The following is a 20,447-nucleotide window of genomic DNA, read 5'->3' as shown; positions in this document are numbered from 1 at the left end:
CGCAATCCCACTACGTACTCCCGATCGCAACCCTTCCCCGCCAACGCCCTTTATACCTCCGGTTATTCACGTTCCCCCGATCAGATTCTCGCAACCATGAGTCGCTACGTATCTCACGGCCGTGGAGGCGCAGGTACGTAGACCAGTGGAGTCATGTGAATTTTTGAACTCGTTTTGACAAGGCGCAGGCAATATTTTCTCCGGTGAAAGCCATACTACCCCAAAGGATCTAGTCACACCCACGATTAAACAAGACATTTATACCACCGGTCGCGGCGGCTCGGGAAATATGGTCGTAAACGATCCCCAGCGCCCGGAGATTGCGCGCGAGAGTCAGGATGTAGAGGCGCCGCCATTGCGTGTCGAGGAGGCTCCTCATCATACTGGACGGGGTATGTTGTCGACGGGACCTTGGCTGTATTGGCTAGCATGCTGATCGTGACTCCGATGTATACAGGTGGTGCTGCAAATGCGTATATTCCATCTCCCGAAGAAGAGAAGAAGGCTCGCGAGCAAGAGGAACAATTGCGTCGAATTCGCACTGCGTCCAGAGACCGATTGAAGGATGCTGAGCGTGTCGCCGAAAAGCGCAGCGAGTCATCGTCGAGTTGAGAAACTGTATTTATAAATGGCATGTCTCAAGTCGCGTCCTTTTGTCTCAAGTGGTATCCTGTTTTCTCAGTTCAGCCTTCGTTATACTGATCGGTGAGACATTGAATTGGCTTTCGCGAATGCATCGATCGTGACACGTTAGGAGCGGAGCGCTGCTGGCAGTGCATGATTTTTGACTTGTGGCTCGGAGAGAAGTGTCGCCGATGATCTTTCTTGTGCCGTCTCGTTTCAATGTCTTGTTTGTCTCGTCTCTCGCCTCTTATTCCCCTTCCTTTTCTTACCTCTTATTAAATTTAATGGATACCCATGTTTGTTTTGAACCGGAGGAGTGTTAGGAAGCCAGAAGAAATCAGCCAAATCTCAGTGGTTTAATACGGTGCTTATTTATAGGTTTCAATTTGATGCACCAATGACTGCAATGAGTCTTATCGGTACTTGCCCGCGCTAACTTGACCTGTGCAGGACATCTGCATCCAGTCGACCGAATGGAAGTTCTGGATAAGATCTACAGCGTACTAGTCGTCCATGCTTATGATGCTTGAATGGCCGCTCCAATAAAATTTCATAGTCTTATCACGATGGAACTCTCGCCTTTATTCGGGTCAAATGATCTGAACATTGATTAACTAAGGTCATTCCATCCTGATATACATACGTGCACGATACAAATAATAGCCTGATCTCAGGCCTGCTGTGATCCGTTGCCTGGTAAGGGCAACTATCTCCAATTGAGCCTTGGTAAACGAATTCATCCGATTCTGTACTCCGTGCGCCGCTAAGCCTGATTGTCTTCGATTGGTCCCTTGCTTTCTTAAGAAATACCGAAATATTATCGCTCAAATGTGAAGGGCGTCAGCTACCCTATGCATGACTCGTTGTCAATATGCCATTAGTTGAGAAGCGTAGTTCAAAATGGCCGGGTGTCTCCTTTGACTGGCTTCCATGACAATGCATTAGAAGCGTGTAGACCATGGTCTCATCGCGGAGGAATATAGCATCCCGTAGCATCGAGAACCCAGTCCATAGACTGCTTCGATTCCGTATCGAGTTGTTGACCAATTTGCCTAATTAGTCTAGCTCCCCATTCACCCATCCACCAATGTTCTCTTAAGGAGTGAAGAATCACGGCAAAATGACCGACGACAATTAGAGCGAACGGCTGTCGTTCTCTAAGCAAGTCAACGAATCGCGGTGGAATCTGAAAGATCCACTGAAATGCGACAATCATGATCTCTCCGCCTCTTGCAAGCTTGTCCAGCGATTCTCCCAAGTACTTAATGGTCGGGCTATAAACATCACTCTCATGCCCCGGGTCCTGCCGGGCCAAGGCCGCATTCATTCTGTTGAGCGCCATTATAGCGAGCCGTGAAGTGTCGGGCATGCGCGGTGGCGGATCGCTGGATTCAACTAATTCCTTCATTTCCCCTATTTTGACCCGGTCGATGATCGCTGGTATGGAATCCCCTAATGCTTTGGTGAGTCGGAATACTTCGCAAAGCTCGTCTAAGGGGGTTTGATCTTGATGCGGTTCTATGGTGAGAGGAAGAGCGAAGGCAGACACGATTAATATATGGTATAGAGCAAACACTGCTTTTGAATTGGAGTCGTTCAGTTTACCCTTCACCTTTTCCAGGCCGACCCGGGCCTGGCCCCGGTAAGACCGTGCTATCATCAAGTAGCTTTCCTTTGTAGTACCGCTGTTATTGAATGCGAGGTGGAGCGCCGACAGTGCGAGAATGCCATGCATTAGGAAGGGGTAGTGCATCGCCTCTCGAGGCACGACGACACGCCATATCCATCCAACCGTGTCATCCCGGGAGATAGAGCGATACGTTGCCGTACACCATTGGACCATGAGCTCTAATTCTTCCATGTTGAGCTCTTTAGGTGTAGAGACAGTATTGATGTCTTCCATCATGATTCTGTATTGAGAGGCAAGACAGTGGCTGGCAGTTGGTGACGATGTTTCGGTAAAAGATAAGGAATACGATGTATATAGACGAGCTTTGGTCCTCGAGCACATGTATCGCGATAGGACAAATAAATGAGAAGACTGGGACCTGTCCTATACATAACAGATTAGTAGGCGTTTGAAGTAAGACAAAGACGCCTCAGGCACGCCGGCTAAAGAAACCATGTAAACTTCGAAACATACCCCAATCCGTCGACACTTGCATTCACCACAGTAAATCCGAGATGATCCTCTGTGATTCCGCCGCGCAGGCATTTCTCCAGAGCAACTTGAACGGTTGAGAAGAGCGGGAGCCGTTCGTCATAAAGCTATTCACCGCAATGCCGTTCGACCGATTTTCTTGACGTCCTTGAGTCGGTGCATCTTCACGAGACCCAAAGAAATATAACCCCGCAGAGCTTTGGATGTTGCACCAGGTATTTATTGTACCTGAGCCAGACTAGTGTTAATGGAGAGGTTGATTACTCCGAGTGGGTCTATAATTTTTTGCTTTACGAGATCCTCCCTTGGCAAAGCTGTTGTTCGTTGGCTTTCTACGTACGACGCCATTGAACGAATACATGCAAGGCTATCTACAATATCCCTAAGTAGGAAAGAGGTCTCGATGAATCGAGACTCATTTTCGACGATCGATTACGCTCGCGCCCTTGCTAACTAGACGAATAGAAACGCTCGGGACCAATCAAGATATCGCAAGACTACCGCTGAGAACAGAAGATTGGTAGTCGCTCAGGCGCCCGAAGACTCTCCTCCTCCGAGTGCCTACAGGGTTCCGTCCGGGACATCTTACTATAGGTGCCATGGAGCAGTCCTCGGGTTACTCTTTTGGGGAACAACTTAAACGAGAAAATGCTCCAGGAGTGCTGATACTAAGAGTGGGGGGGAGAGGCCCGTCCGAATGAATCAACTTGTACCTCCGCCGCAATTGCACGCGGTGATGGTGGATTATTGGATCTCATCGTCATGCCATGTTGGGACAAGGGCCCGGCGCCGAGATCCACTCCACCGACACTAGTCTCAACCGGGTATCGAGCGGCGAGCCCTTCTTTTTCCGTTTCCAGTAACAAGTATTCTTGGTCTTCGCATCCACCAATGATTGGATCGATACTTCAAGTTAACGACATACACATGCGCTTTGTTCCATGGTTGGCCGGTCAGATTGAGTGCCTATCATGGGGTAGTGCTTTCCACGCGAGGAGCTACGAAGATTTGCCCTTTGTTTGCCGACTCGTATGGAACAAAGCGAGATAGGCTCATCCATTGCCTTGGGCCTGGGGGGTTTTTCCAGAATTTTCGCTAGCAGCATGGCAGGACAAATCTCTTATGACTGGACAACCACCGGTGACCCACCCTGTGGTTGGCCCAAGCTCTAGTAGCGAAGAGGTCATGCATGCGATCCTCCGCCGTACACGTAAGATGGCTTGTCGCGAACCTAGCGAAATGAAGGCTAGATTTGCCATTTCCGTCATCAAAGTCATCATAGGCCGAGTCGGTCCTGGGCCCAAACATGCACTGACAAGGAACTTTAGACTCGGCCATCATCGGTAAAGGAGCGCTCGCTCAGATGCCTATCCTCGAGCGGCAATTGCAGAGCTTGTCATTATTCGCATACAAAGCAACTGCTACCCTACATTGTGGCCACGACGTTGGCGGCCATACAGCTGGTGGGTCGGGAAACTCATTTCGCATATTTAAACCCAATCGGACCTGCTAAACTGGCGGTGGACTTCTCATTTACGAGTTACTTGTTATTCCCTTAGCTAGTACTACGTATTATCGCTCAAGGATGTACATGGTCTCTTTCCACTTATGGAACCATAGCCGATACCCTTTCATACCGCGCCCCGCTATAGTTCATTATCCTAATTCGGATAGAGGAGCATGTATGCACATGTCGATCTTGTGCTCAATCTCCGTTACACCAAACGGTCAGTCGGCATATATTATAGAAGGATTTATGCTTAATACATATTTTCTCGCTGTCGGTACTACGTCTTCTATCCCCTCAAGTTTGACGGACCTCATACCGGATATAGATTAGCACTATCTTGACCCTTTGTTGTACGTACGCATCACACGTGATCAGCATCTTTTTATATCGATGTGATGCATCTTCGAGTGCCGTTATTTCACTAAACAAAGACTGATGCCCCGGGGCCGTCTGAAGGTTACCCCGGACAGCTACCTAAAGCCAGCCGCGGCCGAAATAAAAGTCCTGCTCCGCAGCTCCTTCATCATTGTTGGAGACCTGTTGATAAAAAAAAAATTGGATAGACATCCATGTCCATAACGAACATGATGCCTGTCACGACGTCGCCCTGAATCGGTCGAGTTTTGTTCAACAATTCCATCAAACGCTGCATTAATAGGGATAAACACAATAAGGCAGGACATCGATATGACATTGTCAGACTTTATGGGCGATATATCGAGACCGAACAGTACGTTCGGGTGGTGATTGAATACCAAGCAACTGAACTTGTTCTCCTAAAGAACATTGAAGTAGGTTCGCGTTATATTTAGTGCTGACTGGCAGTTGTACTAGTAAGGTCTAGTTTGTATGACTTTCTTGCACGGGCAAGGTGCATAGTCAAATAGCCAGTAGCTTTCACTATCGAGTATGGCTGGTAGGCTACTACTTAATAGATTTGTTTATATATGACTCATAATAGCTCCCAAAAGGGTCAGGTAGTGTTCCAGAAGCCTGTCTACGGTTCACAGGCAGCAGTAACCGACTCCCTCTCGCCCATGGCCACAGATGAGTAACCGAATCTCCGCTGAATATCAACCTACAGAGAAGGACGAATAAAGTAGACATAATACCAGTAGGACATAGAAAGCCCACTTGCACAAACAGACGTAAAACACCAAATCACATGGTTCAATAGTCCTACAATCCTGGCTTTACTAAAAGCTAGATTAGATCAGCATTACATCGGCAGATACGAGGACAAGTTCTTCCTTCGCACAAAAACGCTTCCGAACAAATGTCCGCTTTATTAGCAAGTGCATGCTACAAGCCAAAGACTAAATTAGCCCTAAGCACGTCATTCCTTACGCTGCGTGTGAGGCTCTTTGCCGAGAGATCCATCCTTCTCTGCTACGACCATGATCCCACCACCCATGACAGCGAGGGGATTGGTTTAGAGTGGGGCTCGAATGCTTGCCTTATGAGAGTGGGGGCCTTGAACTCTGTTTCTGAAGATGATCCCTGCGATTATGAGCTTGATTACCGTGATTGTTTAGCGGATGTGCTGTATTTGACGTTATGAACCACGTCAAGGGTGACGCTTGCCGATCATCAGACCCCAACAGCGAGTTTGGGTAGCTTTCACTTGTTTATATTATATATTTATTACTAGATAATCTTTCAATCGCAGTATCTACGTCGTCCTTTAGATGTGACTACGCAACAGCACGTGTGCTGCCTATCCGCTGGTGCTGTCTGGTAAACATCGGACTACTCCGTACGTGAAAGGGAAAAGAGATCATTGGTAGCAGTATCGCCGCTGACGATTACTCATGATGATTAGACTATGCAGAAGCTTTAGCCATTCTAACAACTCCACGCTCGGTGCTTGATGATTCTAGGTTCGTGAAGCGAAATTCCTGTTTACGGGATCTAGGATCGGTTGAAATCCAGCGTTAGTCATACGAACGAGACTCTCCGAGTCGACGATTAGGCTTATCTAGAGTTCCCATAACAGGTACATGTATTCATCGGCGCCCAGGGGGGAGGGGGGTGGTGGGTTGTTGACATCGGCGCCAAGGATGGACAGTGATCGTTCTATATCAATTCAACGGTGAAACTTGTAAATCGTCGATTAGTATTAATTTAGGTGGGGCCATTGTAAGCTAGGATCTATTGCCTATTGGCCTTGTAGATCTTGTTGACTGGGAATGTGATATTTGCTGGTTAAGGGGTTGATTGTTCTGTATCTGTTTACAGTCATCATCGTGATAGTAGGTTAGGTAATCTTCGAGGGCATAAAGTTTTGCGCGAACCAGAAAGAAACAAGAAGTCCCATTCGACATGAGGGGCATGACGTAGAACACCCGAGAAAATTTATTATGAACCCTTGTCGTTATCATTCGATATATAGGTCATGAGGAGTCGCTGCGCCCCAATTTTTAGCAGTTCAATGACGCGGGGATTGTGAACGGTTATCGACGTGGGCAAGCAACGGGGGTACGATGCCTGCAAAAGTAATTTATTATAATTTAATTTAATTAATTAATTTATTTTGTTTGATTTTTTTCAAATTTTTTTCTCCATGGCAGCCACTTCCTCGCCTTGAATTACCTATAGTCGGAGTAGACTTAACACAGATACCCACCCGAAACCAAACAATGCATTATGCGACAAGGTCCAACTGCCAAAGTCTGTCAACAGACACATTAGGCGTGCAGACAAAAGGATTCAGGCATCCTGCCGGTCGAGGATGGAGGGGTTACCATGGACAGCAGAACGAAGTGGGAGAACCGCAGACGGGGGAACTGCAGTCCCCGCTCCCATCAGTTTGCGCGGCACTGCCGGTGGTTGTACCCGTAACCCGACTTGTTGGCAAACTTTTTCTCGGGCCTCGCTTTGGTGCGTGCCAAGGACGACGGATCTGCTTTAGGGGCTGACAAGTTGCTGATCGACCCTGCGCTGCGGATGTAGCTCTCACCGCCCCAGGTAAAGAAAAGAATTGACCGAGTTCATCTCATGGAAGGGAGAGAAAGGAAAGGAATGAAACATGAAAACAAGAGAGAGAGAGAGTAGGTGAGACAGTACCTTATGCGGTAGGTGTATCTTCCGTTATCTTTTCCCACAGAACCTGAAAACGGATCGCGCTCGGATCAACCGTGCTTGGCTTTAACCCAAACCGGAGGGCCGCATGGTTACTCTGAGGATCATCTTTATGACAGCCGTAAAAATAAATTGGATGCTGAAAATGGCAGTACAGATTGGTCGGGGCAATTATTTTGGCCTCCACTGGACTAGGGATTTGCCGCTGTTGGGCTGCTGGGCATTTTGATCTAAGCCCCTCCGTCGTTGATCATTACATATGCGGAAACCCCACGGAAGGGAGATAATTTGAAATACGTAGCTGCTCAAAAGGTGGAGACAAAAATTCAAAACTGACTGGTTGAGATAATATATATAAAAGAAAATAGAAAAAATCAAAAAGAGAACAGGAAAAACAATTAACGAAGAGCGCCTGTGAAAATGAGAATAGGTCGAATATACAAGTATCTTTTGGCGAGTCGATAGATCGTGTGTGATTGTCGGGATATGCCCGGTCTTTGGCGGTTAATTTCTCACATTCCGGCGCTACGCCCAGAAGGGAGGAAGTCTGAACCCGACGGTCTGGGTCGAGGTTCCTGCGGCGGGCTGATCATCGCCTAATCCGTGAGTCTTGTTGCTGCATCTCGTCAGAGAGTAAGTCATTTAGGGAAGAACAAAGGCGAACCCAATTTAGTATTTAAAATAGGAAAAGAAATAGAAGGAAGTGGCAAAAAAATAAAATAAAAAAAAAAGTACGAAAGAGATGGATAAAATAATACAACAATTGTCAGGGTATATGAGCAGGAGTAAAGAAATCAATTGTATGCAAATAATTGTGAGAAAACATAATGCTGCTGGTTGTATCGGAAAGAAGATGTTCGCCAGAAGTTAAAGTTAATAAAAATTGAAATGATTAAAAATAGAGGAATAAATTTCTAAGGGTATGAGCTCATCCACAGTCGAGTTCCTCTCTCTTGTCTGGACCTCTCGTGACTGTCCACGCTCTCCGCTTCGTCATTCGGTCCTCTCTTACCTTTTCTTCCCTCTTTTCCCACTTGCTCTTCCCTCACAAACTCCACCACACCCAACACGTCCCGACTTCAGTATCAACCCTTGGGTCGATCTGCAGCTTCTGACTCACACCGATTATATCCAAGTGGCCTCTTTCTTACGACCCTGAAGATTAACGTGGACGCTGTGTGCGAACCTTTGGTCCTGAGGTCGATCCGTGGAAGGCCTAGCGAATCTCCCGCAGTTTGACAGCTCCTTCTTACGGCTCAACCACAGCGATCGTCACTTACCCTTTGAAAGTCTCAGCAGAGTGGTAGCACGCGTTGCGAATTGACTGAACTGTACGTGATTCAGAATATAAACACTTGGGTGTTCGTGGTGATCGTTCAACTTATCGCTCCGATAGCTTAGGTCAGTCGCGCATCCTACCTAGCGGGTACGCCCCTCTTTCGCCACTTTTTCCCTGGCGCCCTCTCAGAAATTGCACCCCCGCAACGATCATACCTCTCACCACCGCACGCGTCTCTACCCACAAACAATTTACTGTGACTCGTACCGTTGTGTGCTGTATTTTCTAATCAGCTCGCTTCAGTAGCTGGAGTTGTCCCAGCGCAGGTCGAGGACCGACAAACTTTCAACCAGTGCTCGCTTCGGTCGCGGCTTTCACGCACTTCAACCATCGTTTAGAGTCAATGGTCTAATTGTGACGTTGGACGCTTTTCGCATGCTTCATAGACGCTAGTTTTATCTACCTAAGATATTGCTGGTCTAGCTCTTGATCCACTTACGAAACGGGAGTACCGGTTATCAATATCGTCTATTCGACTCGCACACCATGTATGCTATCGAAGAAAGGGCACACCCACCGCCACCGCCGCCTCTCTCCATGGATCGAATTCCCCCGCCTTCCTCGTCATATCCCACTCCGGGCTCCGGGGGTGGAATGGTCTCCGCAGGCATTCCGTCGTCCAGCCACCTAGCGCCGCTTTCGACTGTCCACGAGGGTCGCATTTGGTCTCTACAAGTTGTGCAGCAACCAATTCGAGCCCGAATGTGCGGCTTTGGCGACAAGGTTAGTTCCCATATAGTCTCTTTATCGACCGGCTGCTTACCTCGTCGATCTAGGATCGGAGACCCATTACCCCTCCCCCGTGCATTCGCCTTATAGTTAAGGACGCTCAAACTGAAAAAGAAATCGACATCAAGTACGTAAACCTTGGAATCAAGTTATTTAGATGCGACGCTGACCTTGGTTGCAGTGAAATTGATACTTCTTTCTACGTCCTGATGGTAGACTTGTGGAACGCGGAGGGGACTAACGAGGTGAATTTGGTCAAGCATTCGGCAACATCTCCGTCGATATCAACGGCCATGTCCTCTTCGTACCCGCCACCGCCGCAGACCCTGTCCCCTACCTATGCGCAATACCCACAAAATGCCTACGGCCAGCCGGTCCCCTACCCGCAAATGAATAGCTATTACCCCGGAAACCCTCAGCTACAGTATCAAAATCCTTACGGCGCCAGTCCCCAGACTTCTTACTATCAACCATACTACCCAACCGGCGGTCATATGCCACAAGCCAATATCTCCCCTGCGCAACCGGTTAGCACGGGTCCCGGTGGCATGTTCACGCGCAACCTTATCGGAAGTCTCAGTGCCAGTGCCTTCCGTCTGACCGATCCGGATAATAAAATCGGGGTATGGTTCATCTTACAAGATTTGAGTGTACGGACTGAAGGGGTTTTCCGGTCAGTGAGCATCAATCGTAAAATTGTTGCAATGCAGCTTTACTAACTTCTTTTCAGCCTTAAGATGAGTTTTGTCAACGTGGGTACTCAATCCAGTGATTCTCCTAATGGAGGTGTGTCAGTGATCAATCACGGATCCGCACCCGTCCTAGCGTCCGTCTTCTCCGAGCCATTTCAAGTTTTCTCCGCCAAGAAATTCCCCGGAGTGATAGAGAGCACGACGCTCAGTAAATGCTTCGCTCTCCAAGGCATCAAAATTCCCATCCGAAAAGATGGCGTGAAGGGCTCACGCGGCCGGAACAACGATGACGACGATGGGGACGATTACGACTAAGAAAGCCGTGTTGCTTTGCTGCACTACGCCGTACGTTGGGTTGCGAGACATTGTCGCTCCAGTGCCCTTAAATTTCATTGTTCTAATCTTTTTACGCATTTACGGGTTAAGACACGGGGACAGGTTTGGTCGGCGGTGTTCAGGGCAAGACAGGTTCTTTCAAATGGGTGGGATGTACTGCTATCAGGATTGGTGCCGCGGTGTTTTATTTTATTTCATTTTTCTTGCTTTGCCTTTTTCGCAAATCGTTGATTCACCCCCTTTTGTTTTTGCTTTCTCTATAATATCCCCCTTTTTGTCACATCTTTTTTAATCGTCTCAAGATGTATGTTTTACTGTGTGGATGCTGTCTGGACTGCGTGAAACATATATCTCCTTGCTTTTCTTTCTTTCACTTTATGTGTACTTGTTTTTCCAAACCGTGCCGAGTACTTGATCACCCCTCAATATTCCTTAGGGGTGTTTGAGACGAGGCGCTTCGTGTATGTTTTGCCACAGAATTGAAAGAACCGACATGATGGAATATGCCCTAATCCATGGATATTGTGGAGAACCGTGACATCAGTAGTGGATTGCCCTATCAGGTGATTGAATTTGTAGGTCCATGCATGAAAGAAATGAAAAAAAAAAAAAAAAAAACTCAATTGAATCGTCCCTAAATTAAGTAATTTTAACTTCGTGGGATATCCATAGAAAGCGTTGCCACCGAGGACCCTGGAACAAATATAATCTACCTAATGATGGGTCTCGTATCCGTCTGATGTGGCGGTGCGAATCGTGATACCATTGAGTGCTTCTCTTCCATGGGCCTCGCAAATTCCGAGGTCTGCCATGGGCTGTCGGCATTGTCCAAACCCTCGGCCATTGTTTGCTAAACTGGCGTGGCTAATTTCTATTATTATCGTACACATACTTACAGCGTTACAGACAGCTCCAAATGTCTCGGAAAAAATGTGAGACAGTGACCTCGAGGATCCACGATAGCAATCTCGGTTCTTCAACTGCCTCCCCACATAAACGTCATAAACGTCATAAAACTCCGCGGTTTCTTCGTCCCGCGATTCCCGTGACAAGCCATCACATCGCTTCGATGCGGTTTCACTTTTAGCGGTTGAACAGTGCACCCGCTCATTATTAGCATTGTCCCCTGATAGGATATGATCCAGATTTCGATATGAATATGCAGCGGTTGGCGCCGACTGCAATGTAACGTCTCCCTCATGGCTCCACGAGATGCAGAATGTTGTATGACTCTTGCTATCCATGGATATCTCTCAGCCTCCTCGTCGTCCGGATATAAATACGAGGTTGATCACTCGACAACATGTCTTTCTCCAAACAGATCAACCTGAAATCATTTTGACCATCTCCCAAACCCACCTTTACAGTCTCTCGTTTATTAAATCGCCAAGATGAAGTTCTCCATGGTCCCCTCGTTGCTTCTTCCCCTGCTGGCGGCTGCTGCCCCAACCGCTCCGCAGAACCCTCCTTTCGGAGTCATGTCCGCTCGCTCTGCTTCCCCCATTCACCTCCTCCCCATGACTGCTTCCGGCCAGAAGTTCTACCTTGGCGGAGAGACCTCCTCCTACTGCCCCCTCACTAACGGCTGCCCTCCCGGCAAACAGACCGTTTTCGCCCCTGGCGGCTATGGCTTGGTAAGCCCTTTCTTCTTTCCCTCTTCTTTCCTCTCTCCACTTCTCCCCGTTACTAACGAGTGCCTTCCAGAGCGTTGTGGTCCCTGGCGGCCAGCAGGTCTATGTTGACCCCAACGGCGCTCTGTCCTTCACCCAGGCCCACTCCGCCTATATCCCCGAGGGCTCCGCTGTGGGCCCCTTCAACTACAAGCCCGGCGAGGATTGGGGCTACTACACCTTCAACGGCTGGGGTGCTTCCGGCTTCATGGCTTGTCCCACTGAGGACCAGCGCTGGCAGGTGTTTGCCGCTGTCCAGAACGCCACTGTTCCCAAGGGTAACGTGGATGAATGCCTTGGCTTCAATGCCCTGGCTCCCAATGCTACAGCCCCTGGTGCTTGGCAGTACGCCTAAATCCGCACTTGAGTATGGGATCCTGATTTGAGAGATAATCAGGAATGGGAAGAGGCTCTCGGTACGCAACGCAGTGATTGTCATGGTTGTGTAAATTACTCCTGTTCATGAGATATGACACGCCTTTTGTATATATCCAACAATTGAAATGCAGTAGTGCTTAGGGTATCGCAACTTTTATTCTGATGTAATTCTATTGCCGTAATTACGTTAATTTCTCCAAATCCGCACGGCTTTGTCCTTGCCGCCGCTACCCACCTTCTCGCCATCGGGACTCCAGTCGACGGCGAAGACCTCGTCCTTGTGTCCTGGGAGATCCATGGCCAATTTGCCAGTGCGGACGTTCCACACTTTCAGGGTGGTGTCTTTGGATGAGGATACCAGGAGACGGGAGTCAGCTGAGAAACAGCACTGATAGACGGCACCGACGTGGCCACGGAAAGTAGTGATGAATCTATCCTTGGTTAGATACGCGTACGATGACGATCTGGGTTGTATACTTACTTTCCATCTCTGCCATTCCACAGCTTCACGTGGTTATCAAATCCAGCGGATGCGATGTACGCCATATCGGGCGAGAAGGTCACATGGTTGACCTCCTTCTGGTGGCCCAGCAATCTGGCGACCGGCTTGTTGGAGCTCTCCGGTTCCCACAGGTACATAGTGAAGTCATCGCTTGCAGACACGAGTCTCTCAACGATCGTGTTGTTGACGGTGGCTGCTTGTTCGAAGCGTTTTCGGGCAGCGGCGACCTTATCGGAATCGGCTTCAGGTACCTTCTTGGTGTGGTCGTGGTAGGCGGTTCTCAGAACGAAGTCCGTCGAAAGGGCGAGGTGGTTCACGCGGTGAGCATGGGCCTGTAATGTCTGAATGAGGGTACCCTGTTTTGCATCCCACACCTTGATGGTCTTGTCATGGGAAGCTGTGTAAATTTTGCCCATGCCGCCCCAGCGGACGCAGGTGACCGAGCCTTTGTGACCAGATAGAACGATATCAATTCGCTTCGATACAACATCCCAGACACGAACAGTGGAGTCCTTAGACGCTGAAGCCAGTCGCGGCCGACCGGTTTCTTGCGCATGGTACGGTTCCCACGCCAGACTGGTGATCCATTTCGCGTGTCCCTTGAGAGGGCCTCCCAGTGACTGTCCTTTCTTTGCATCCCACAGTCGTACGCTGTTGTCCATGCTACCTGTCGCGATAATCGCACCGTTGGGGGAGTAGGCGACTGCCAGCACCCAGCTGGTGTGTCCCTTCAGTGTGTGCAATGGTGTACCGGTGTCGCAATCCCAGACGCGAGCTGTCGAATCGCCGCTTCCGGTTACCATTGTTGAAGAGGATACAGGGGAGAATGCAGTCGCAAGAATAGCTTCTCCATGTCCGGCTATAGAGGCAGCGCATCGCGAAACAGCCTTCACTCGGAATACTGCCTGCGGGGTAAAGTATAGGGAGATGGTATCTTCGGTTGTTCTGAGTCCAGGCTGGAGTAACGAATGATAGAGATCTGCTAGGATGTCGATTGTCTGATTGTCTTTATCCTGAGATTGGTAGGTGAACCGGTACGGTACTCGTTCATCATCTTCCTATAACCCACAACAGTAGAGAGTTAGCCTATGGCACATATCAGATCTTTAGCTTGACTGCGTACCTACATTGCCTTGTAATGTATTCAGAAGGGTCTCAAGATTTTTCACATTGGCATCGGCCACTGGAACGGACACTGCAGGTCCCGTTGCGGATCCTGTTGCTTGGTCGAAGAACTGCACTCGGACACTGCCCAGGTTATCCGGGATGCTTTCGATCTCCTGTTGCAGACGCGCCTTCTCGGCGATCTCCGTCTTCTGACGCTTGGTCGGAGGGGGTACAAGAGTTGACATTTTGCCACTCGAATGGGAATATTTGTTTGTAATGAAGTCGGTCTTGTCTTGAACAAAAATTTCAACGGCTATCATGAAATCGCACTTATCGCGGAGTACTGGATCGCCGCTAAACCGGATTTGGTTATCCGCTCTTTATCAACAGTATACAATTAAGTCCCTTTTTCTGTATTTCTTCTCTCTCAATTACTTCAAGAAATCTTTTTTTCAAGATATTATGGTTGAAATGTCAATCTTGATGTCTAGAGCTTCATCTCTGGGGGCCACCGATTCCTTCGTTCCTCTCTCGAGGCAAAGCAGTGGACCCCTCCGGACAAGGCCTACTACGACAGCAACAAGTGTCGCGTCTCAGGATATCATATGTGCTGTCAGCGAGTCGCGTGGTATCTCATCTACAGTTGGCCTCACTTTTATAAATTTATCAACGGCAGAAGCAGTTCTGTGTCAGATATGTGACAGCCAGACTTATGTCAAAACAGTTACCAAGATCGGGGTGTTTGAGCCCACAGAGGTACTCTTCATGAATACAGCCAAAGATTCCAAACTATTTTACATCATTCAGGAAAATATCCAAGAAACCACATTCACTTTCTTAGACCGCAGGGACTGGTCGGAGAAAACCGGCCATGAGTATGTGGACCGACTAGCTTTTCCTGAGGATATTGAGTCTATCAAGATTACCTTGGGAGGCAATTATTTTGCTGCTTGTTGTTTCGCTGCAGTATGTGCCAAAAAAACACATATATAGGCTTCACTGAAGTTATATAGGTCCTGAAATATGTTGAGCTAGAGCTAAATAAGACGTTTACTTCGCACTCCCTTCGTATCCGTTTCGAGCCCTCCCAGGGTTCTATGCTGATTGATTTATCCACCATAGTTTCCTTGGAGCTGATCCAAAATCTGCAAAAGGCCAGATCAAAGGATAGTCTCTTCGGATTCATGAATGAAACATTAACCCCCATGGGTGGTAGGCTTCTGAGAGCCAATATTCTGCAGCCCTCTACGGAGGCTTCGAAGTTACTAGCTCGATATGATGCCGTGGAGGATTTATCTACAAAGGGGGAAATGTTTGTAACGGTTAGACAAGGTCAGAAACATAGACTTCCATGTTAGCCCTATACTGAATTGTTGCACTTTGAACTTCCAACAGCTCTTAAAGGTTTCATCGACGCAGACAAAGTTTTAACATCTGTGAGTCGATAAGCCTTTTGACGCTTGTTACTTCTAACAGCCTAGCTCATCCTCGTTCCAACTAAACGAACTTTTCAATACGTCGAACAATCAGTCAACAACGTCATCATGCTCAAGACTTACGTGTCTTCAATCAGATCAGTATACAAAGCGCTTGGGACGGCTCAAAGCAGCCTTTTACTGACAATCAGAGAAGTAGTAATCTCATGACCTGCTGGCTTGCAAGTCTAACCATGCTATAGCTATGTGCTCCAGCAGGTCATCGAGCAGTTGAAGAGCTTATCGAGTCAACCATCAATGAGTATGTAGCATACCAGACAAGGCCGCTTGACCTTAGAAATCAACGTATATACTGTGTCAGGGTACGTACCCGTCGCTTGAGCTGTTATGTTTTCAGTACGACTGTCTGATAATATAGCGATACAGGCCGGAGTCAACAGTCTACTTGATGTTGCGAGACAGACATACAAAGAAGCAAATATGGATGCTGCAGATCTCATTACAAAGCTTTCAGGTGAGTGGACAGAAGTAGTTGTGATTCATACATATCTGATGTGCTGTAGAGTCTCATGGGATATCACTCGATTTGAAGTTTGACACAGCACGCCAATACTACATTAGTATACCAGCTACCGAAGTAGACACAGTCCCTGAAGTATTTATCAACATATACCGCAAGAAGAACCGTTTAGAATGCCAAACTCTTGACTTAGTCAAACTGAATCAGAAAATCATCGATGCACATAACGAGGTAATCAGCATGAGCGACCAGACTGTCCATGAAATGATCCAGGATATCCGTTCCGAAATCGCCAACCTCTTCAGGATCAGTGAAGCCATTTCCATGCTTGACATGCTTTCCGCATTCGCACAGATAGCTACAAACCACGACTATGTCCGAGCAGAACTAACAGATGTCCTCGCCATCAAGTCAGGACGACATCCCATCCGCGAGAAAATACACACCAAGAAATTTATCCCGAACGACGCCTACGCAACCCAGCAGTCCCGTTTCCAAATCATCACAGGTTGCAACATGAGCGGTAAATCCACCTACATCCGCTCCCTAGCCCTAATGACCATCATGGCCCAAGTCGGCTCGTTCATTCCAGCAGACTACGCCTCCTTCCCCATCGTGCACCAACTTTTCGCTCGCGTTTCAACCGCCGACGACCTAGAAGCAAACGTATCGACCTTCGCCGCCGAAATGCGCGAAATGGCCTTCATCCTCCGAAACATTGAGCCAAGGAGCATGGTCATCGTCGATGAACTAGGCCGCGGCACTAGCACAACAGATGGTCTAGCTATCGCTATCGCCATCGCAGAAGCCCTCGTCGAAAGCCACGCTCTCATCTGGTTCGTCACTCACTTCCACGACCTCGCCGTGATATTGGCCGAACGGAACGGCGTCGTCAGTCTCCATCTCGCAGCGGAGATATCCCCCGACACGTCCAAGATGACGATGTACTACAAAATAGCCGAAGGTCCCGAAACGAACCGCTTCTATGGCCTTGCTCTTGCTAAACTCGTTGATTTACCGCCTGGCGTGCTGGAGTATGCGCAAACTGTCTCGGAGAAAATGAACCAAATTGCCCAACGTCGTCACAGCAAGACTAGAGCTCTGGCTGTCTCGCGGAAACGAAACCTCATTCTCTCGCTTAAGGAGCAGCTCTTACAGGCTCGAGATGGTAAAATGGAAGGTGAGGCGCTTCGCAAATGGCTGAAGCGACTTCAGGACGAGTTTGCGTTGCGGATGGCGGCGATTGATGGGGATGAGTCTGTGTGTTGTGGTTCTGAGGACGGAGAAGAGCAGGAGGGGTCCTCTTCAGGTCTGGTTGAAAGAACAGCGCCTGATACTGTGGATAATCAGCCAAATCGCGAGGAAAGTTTGGTACCCTTTCTCAACTCGTCTGTTAAGGAAAGATCCGTTATAGAGATCTCTTCAGATGATATTTCCGAGAATTAGTCTGCTGGAAGAGTGAGGAGCACTGTTTGTTGAAATGGCAGCTGCGAATGCCTACTAATCATGAAATCATAGTTATATCCTATTATAATAAGAACCTCTAGTTACCAATCCTTCACTTCATAACTGAAAAATTCATAACCATGATAGACCGTTTGAATTCCATTTACATCAAAATCAACACCATTCAATAACATTTTTTTTAACTTGCGTATCACAGTTCTATTATGACTCGCTTAATAACAAAAGCTAAACAGAACGGGGCCATAAGCGTCTAGTAGTAGACCAAAACAGCGATCAAACTCCTTAGCCAAAATGGAAAAGAGTCTGTTTTCCCTTCTTCCCCTTGCCCTTCTTACCACCACCTGCAGAGGACTCCCCGAAGTCGGAATCCGGTTCGCCAGGGGTACTGGTTCCTGATCCACCTGAAGCCCAGGCATTCGAGCTCGGAGCGTCTCGTCCATCCCAACGGACACGGACAGTTCCGCGGGTGAGACCGGCCATGAGGACGTTTGGTTTAGGGGCGGCGGGAAGCGCCGGGAACGCTTCGGCGTTGCTGGTTTTTACAGGGCGAGGGGCGTTACTAGATGTAGGTTTCGGGGCAGGACGGGAAGATGGGCCGGCATAGGATGGGGCAGGGGATGCCGAGGCCCAGGGGATGTTGTTGTAGGTAGAGGCGGTGGACTTTTTGGAGACTGTTGAGGAGAGAGGGGGGAAGGGGTTGCTTGGGGATGAGCCTGAGGGTAAGGCACCGCTTCTACCGACGGCTGAGCGGGAGGACTGGGCGGTTGAGGATTTTAGTCGGAGGACACGTTTGCCTCCGGCACCGCTGCCGTTAACGGTGCTCGGGGACATGCCTGGTAGGATGCCACCGGGGCCTGGTAGGGCTGGGTAATCTTCATTGATGGCGCGCCAGTCATTCCAGGCTTTGAGTAGTGCGGTTCGTTTTGAGTCATTTTCGTAGATCTCTGCGAGCTCCTTGACGAGTTTGCCTAGCTCGTTGGTGGATGTGTCGAAGAGGGAGAAAAAGGCGTCGATTAGCTCGGTGGCTGTTAGCGCGGAGGTGCGGTAGGTGGACACTTTAGAGCGGAACTCATTCAGTTTGTTTTGGTCATTGCCAAGGAGATTAGAGGCGCGTTCGACCACGGCTACATGACGCAGGCGGCGGGCCTGTTCCTGAGGCGTGGCAGATCCGGAGTCATGACCGAGACTGAGATCCTGCAGTTCAGGTATAGGGGTGGACGCAGCTGGGGGGTTTCGGGCGGCTGGGGTACGCGGGGGAGCGTGTACAGTTTGAGTATCATTACGGGTCAGTTGACCTCCAAAGCTGCGCGTTGATACTGACTGCGCACTTTGAATGGCCATCTGTCGTTGGTAGGCAATTTCGGCTCTTGTTAATGGTTGTGCAGAGGACACAGGAAGAGGCTCCGCATTTGGATCGCGCCCACGACCAGCGCCACGGCGTTGTCTTTGAGGCTGATACGGCGTTCTGTAGTCGAAAGATGACAGATCCACGGTTCGTGCATCGCGTCTCGCATCCTTGGAAAGACCATTTGGATGACATTCCAATTGGTGAGCTTTCATGTCCATTTCAGATTCGAAAACAACAAACTTTTTCTCCAGACACTCTTTGTCCAGGCAAAGGAAATGATCCTTCTGGAAGTGATCCTCGAGCGCATTGTAGTCAATATAATACTGTTGTTGACGACTCCCAGACCGTCTATCACAAATGTGACATCTTTCGTGGCGGTCGCGACAGTGAGCGTATAGTTCATCGTCACCGTAAAACCTTTGACGGCAGAAACCACATTCAGGGTGACCCTTAAAGCCGCTCTGTTCAACAGCTCCGGGAACATGATCTCCGTACTTCTCGTGTTTGCGCAACTCCGCCACAGTGAAGAGTTCATGCTCATGGGTGAACACTTTCTTGTTTCGTGTACAAAGATCGCTAGACAATACGAGCCAAACGTGAGTGGCATGCCAGTTTAAAGCGCTTCAGGGAAGGGTCACGTACCACATTACTTTGCCATGCTTGCTCTTAACGTGGCGATGTAGATCCGGCCATCCCAAGCAAGCCACGTCGCAATCTGTGTCCGGGCAATTGTATCGGAGCAAGAGGACTGTGTCCTCAAAGATCTCGTTATTTTCATATTTGATCCCGAGGTTGTCATCTTTCTGAGAAAAGTCCGAGTCCTTGAAATCCTGGAAAGGCTTCACATGGTCATTCGTGAAGATCACGTAGCTCGATTCAGTCTACCCCGAATGACAGATATTAGCACAACCCCAAGGTACCCAAGGTGTGTGGATTTAAATAAAAGGCGTACCCGACAATGCGCGCAGGCTTTGTTCTTATACAATGCTCGAAGTCTCAACGCGCAGATATGGCAAGTGCGGTGATTGCACGGCGAAACAGACGTATGTTCGACATTAGACGCACAAATGAAGCAAATCTCCCCTTCATCGGCGTCGTCTGCGGGCGCCGCAGCTGCCTTCTTGCCCTTGTCCTCTGTCCCTGTAGTCGGTCCTTGAGTCGGTTGTCCAGTGGGTTCCGGCCCAGAATCCTTATTAGGGGCGCTGCGGTTCTGCTTATCGCGACCCCCTCCTCTGCGGGGCCCAGTACCCCTGGATCTTGAGCCTTTCCCAGCACCTTCAGTCGACTGCTGCGAGTTCTCACTTCTTGCCGAAGGTTGGCCTGCTCCCCGTCCTCGTCCGCGACGACCACCACGCTTTGGTCCTTGCGATCCGGAGCCTTGGGTCGGTTGAGTGTCAGACATGGAGGGCGGATATGGAGGCGGGATTTGGCACGACGGAATCAATTTCAAGTAGGGGACGAGCCCGGATAACAGCTCCCAGGGATTTGAAGAGCTCGGCGCTCCTTCTGACACTGCGCGACAAACACTGTCCCTGCGGAGATAATGA

The 20,447-nt window shown here is 48.9% G+C and overlaps 7 protein-coding genes across 7 annotated transcripts; 4 read left to right on the top strand and 3 right to left on the bottom strand.

The window, feature by feature from the left end:
- Positions 1-96: 96 nt before the first annotated feature.
- BDV27DRAFT_153677 (DUF3602 domain-containing protein) lies at positions 97-612 on the top strand (the record flags this gene model as incomplete). The annotated part of the gene is made up of 3 exons (XM_032071842.1): positions 97-133; positions 189-392; positions 458-612. 3 exons carry the CDS (start codon positions 97-99, stop codon positions 610-612), a joined length of 396 nt encoding a protein of 131 aa, XP_031931934.1.
- Positions 613-1,095: 483 nt separating this feature from the next.
- Positions 1,096-2,917, bottom strand: BDV27DRAFT_167077 (uncharacterized protein). Its single transcript, XM_032074367.1, has 2 exons — positions 2,768-2,917; positions 1,096-2,677 (listed from the first exon to the last, which is right to left on the bottom strand). The coding sequence occupies exons 1-2, from the start codon at positions 2,837-2,839 to the stop codon at positions 1,589-1,591; spliced, it is 1,161 nt and encodes a 386-aa protein (XP_031931933.1). The 5' UTR covers positions 2,840-2,917; the 3' UTR covers positions 1,096-1,588.
- Positions 2,918-9,201: 6,284 nt separating this feature from the next.
- On the top strand, positions 9,202-10,451 carry BDV27DRAFT_153675 (velvet factor family protein; the record flags this gene model as incomplete). Its single annotated transcript, XM_032071841.1, has 4 exons — positions 9,202-9,438; positions 9,492-9,571; positions 9,626-10,117; positions 10,175-10,451. 4 exons carry the CDS (start codon positions 9,202-9,204, stop codon positions 10,449-10,451), a joined length of 1,086 nt encoding a protein of 361 aa, XP_031931932.1.
- A 1,412-nt stretch (positions 10,452-11,863) lies between these two features.
- BDV27DRAFT_141709 (putative IgE binding protein) lies at positions 11,864-12,497 on the top strand (the record flags this gene model as incomplete). Its single annotated transcript, XM_032069861.1, has 2 exons — positions 11,864-12,106; positions 12,177-12,497. 2 exons carry the CDS (start codon positions 11,864-11,866, stop codon positions 12,495-12,497), a joined length of 564 nt encoding a protein of 187 aa, XP_031931931.1.
- A 210-nt stretch (positions 12,498-12,707) lies between these two features.
- On the bottom strand, positions 12,708-14,374 carry BDV27DRAFT_153673 (WD40 repeat domain-containing protein; the record flags this gene model as incomplete). Its single annotated transcript, XM_032071840.1, has 3 exons — positions 12,708-12,951; positions 13,002-14,080; positions 14,150-14,374. The coding sequence occupies 3 exons, from the start codon at positions 14,372-14,374 to the stop codon at positions 12,708-12,710; spliced, it is 1,548 nt and encodes a 515-aa protein (XP_031931930.1).
- A 238-nt stretch (positions 14,375-14,612) lies between these two features.
- Positions 14,613-17,549, top strand: BDV27DRAFT_167073 (MutS family protein MSH4; the record flags this gene model as incomplete). The annotated part of the gene is made up of 7 exons (XM_032074366.1): positions 14,613-15,095; positions 15,143-15,461; positions 15,525-15,565; positions 15,611-15,688; positions 15,808-15,910; positions 15,963-16,079; positions 16,129-17,549. 7 exons carry the CDS (start codon positions 14,613-14,615, stop codon positions 17,529-17,531), a joined length of 2,544 nt encoding a protein of 847 aa, XP_031931929.1. The 3' UTR covers positions 17,532-17,549.
- Positions 17,550-17,589: 40 nt separating this feature from the next.
- BDV27DRAFT_30413 (E3 ubiquitin-protein ligase HEL2) lies at positions 17,590-20,433 on the bottom strand. Its single transcript, XM_032076278.1, has 3 exons — positions 19,853-20,433; positions 19,543-19,781; positions 17,590-19,476 (listed from the first exon to the last, which is right to left on the bottom strand). Exons 1-3 carry the CDS (start codon positions 20,300-20,302, stop codon positions 17,835-17,837), a joined length of 2,331 nt encoding a protein of 776 aa, XP_031931928.1. The 5' UTR covers positions 20,303-20,433; the 3' UTR covers positions 17,590-17,834.
- Between the last annotated feature and the right edge of the window lie 14 nt (positions 20,434-20,447).

Source organism: Aspergillus caelatus (assembly GCF_009193585.1).
Source record: "Aspergillus caelatus strain CBS 763.97 unplaced genomic scaffold BDV27scaffold_18, whole genome shotgun sequence".
Taxonomy (NCBI): Eukaryota; Fungi; Ascomycota; class Eurotiomycetes; order Eurotiales; family Aspergillaceae; genus Aspergillus; species Aspergillus caelatus.
Note: the sequence above shows the minus strand (reverse complement) of the source record. Positions and strands in the feature narration are given on the sequence as shown.

Coding starts and splice junctions, on each gene's coding strand:
- BDV27DRAFT_30413 (XM_032076278.1), bottom strand. CDS start 20,302: ATGTCTGACACTCAACCGACCCAAGGCTCCGGATCGCAAGGACCAAAG. Junction 19,782..19,852: donor AAGCCTGCGCGCATTGTCGG/GTACGCCTTTTA, acceptor CATTCGGGGTAG/ACTGAATCGAGCTACGTGAT. Junction 19,477..19,542: donor AAGCATGGCAAAGTAATGTG/GTACGTGACCCT, acceptor CGTATTGTCTAG/CGATCTTTGTACACGAAACA.
- BDV27DRAFT_167077 (XM_032074367.1), bottom strand. CDS start 2,839: ATGCCTGCGCGGCGGAATCACAGAGGATCATCTCGGATTTACTGTGGT. Junction 2,678..2,767: donor GCAAGTGTCGACGGATTGGG/GTATGTTTCGAA, acceptor TGTTATGTATAG/GACAGGTCCCAGTCTTCTCA.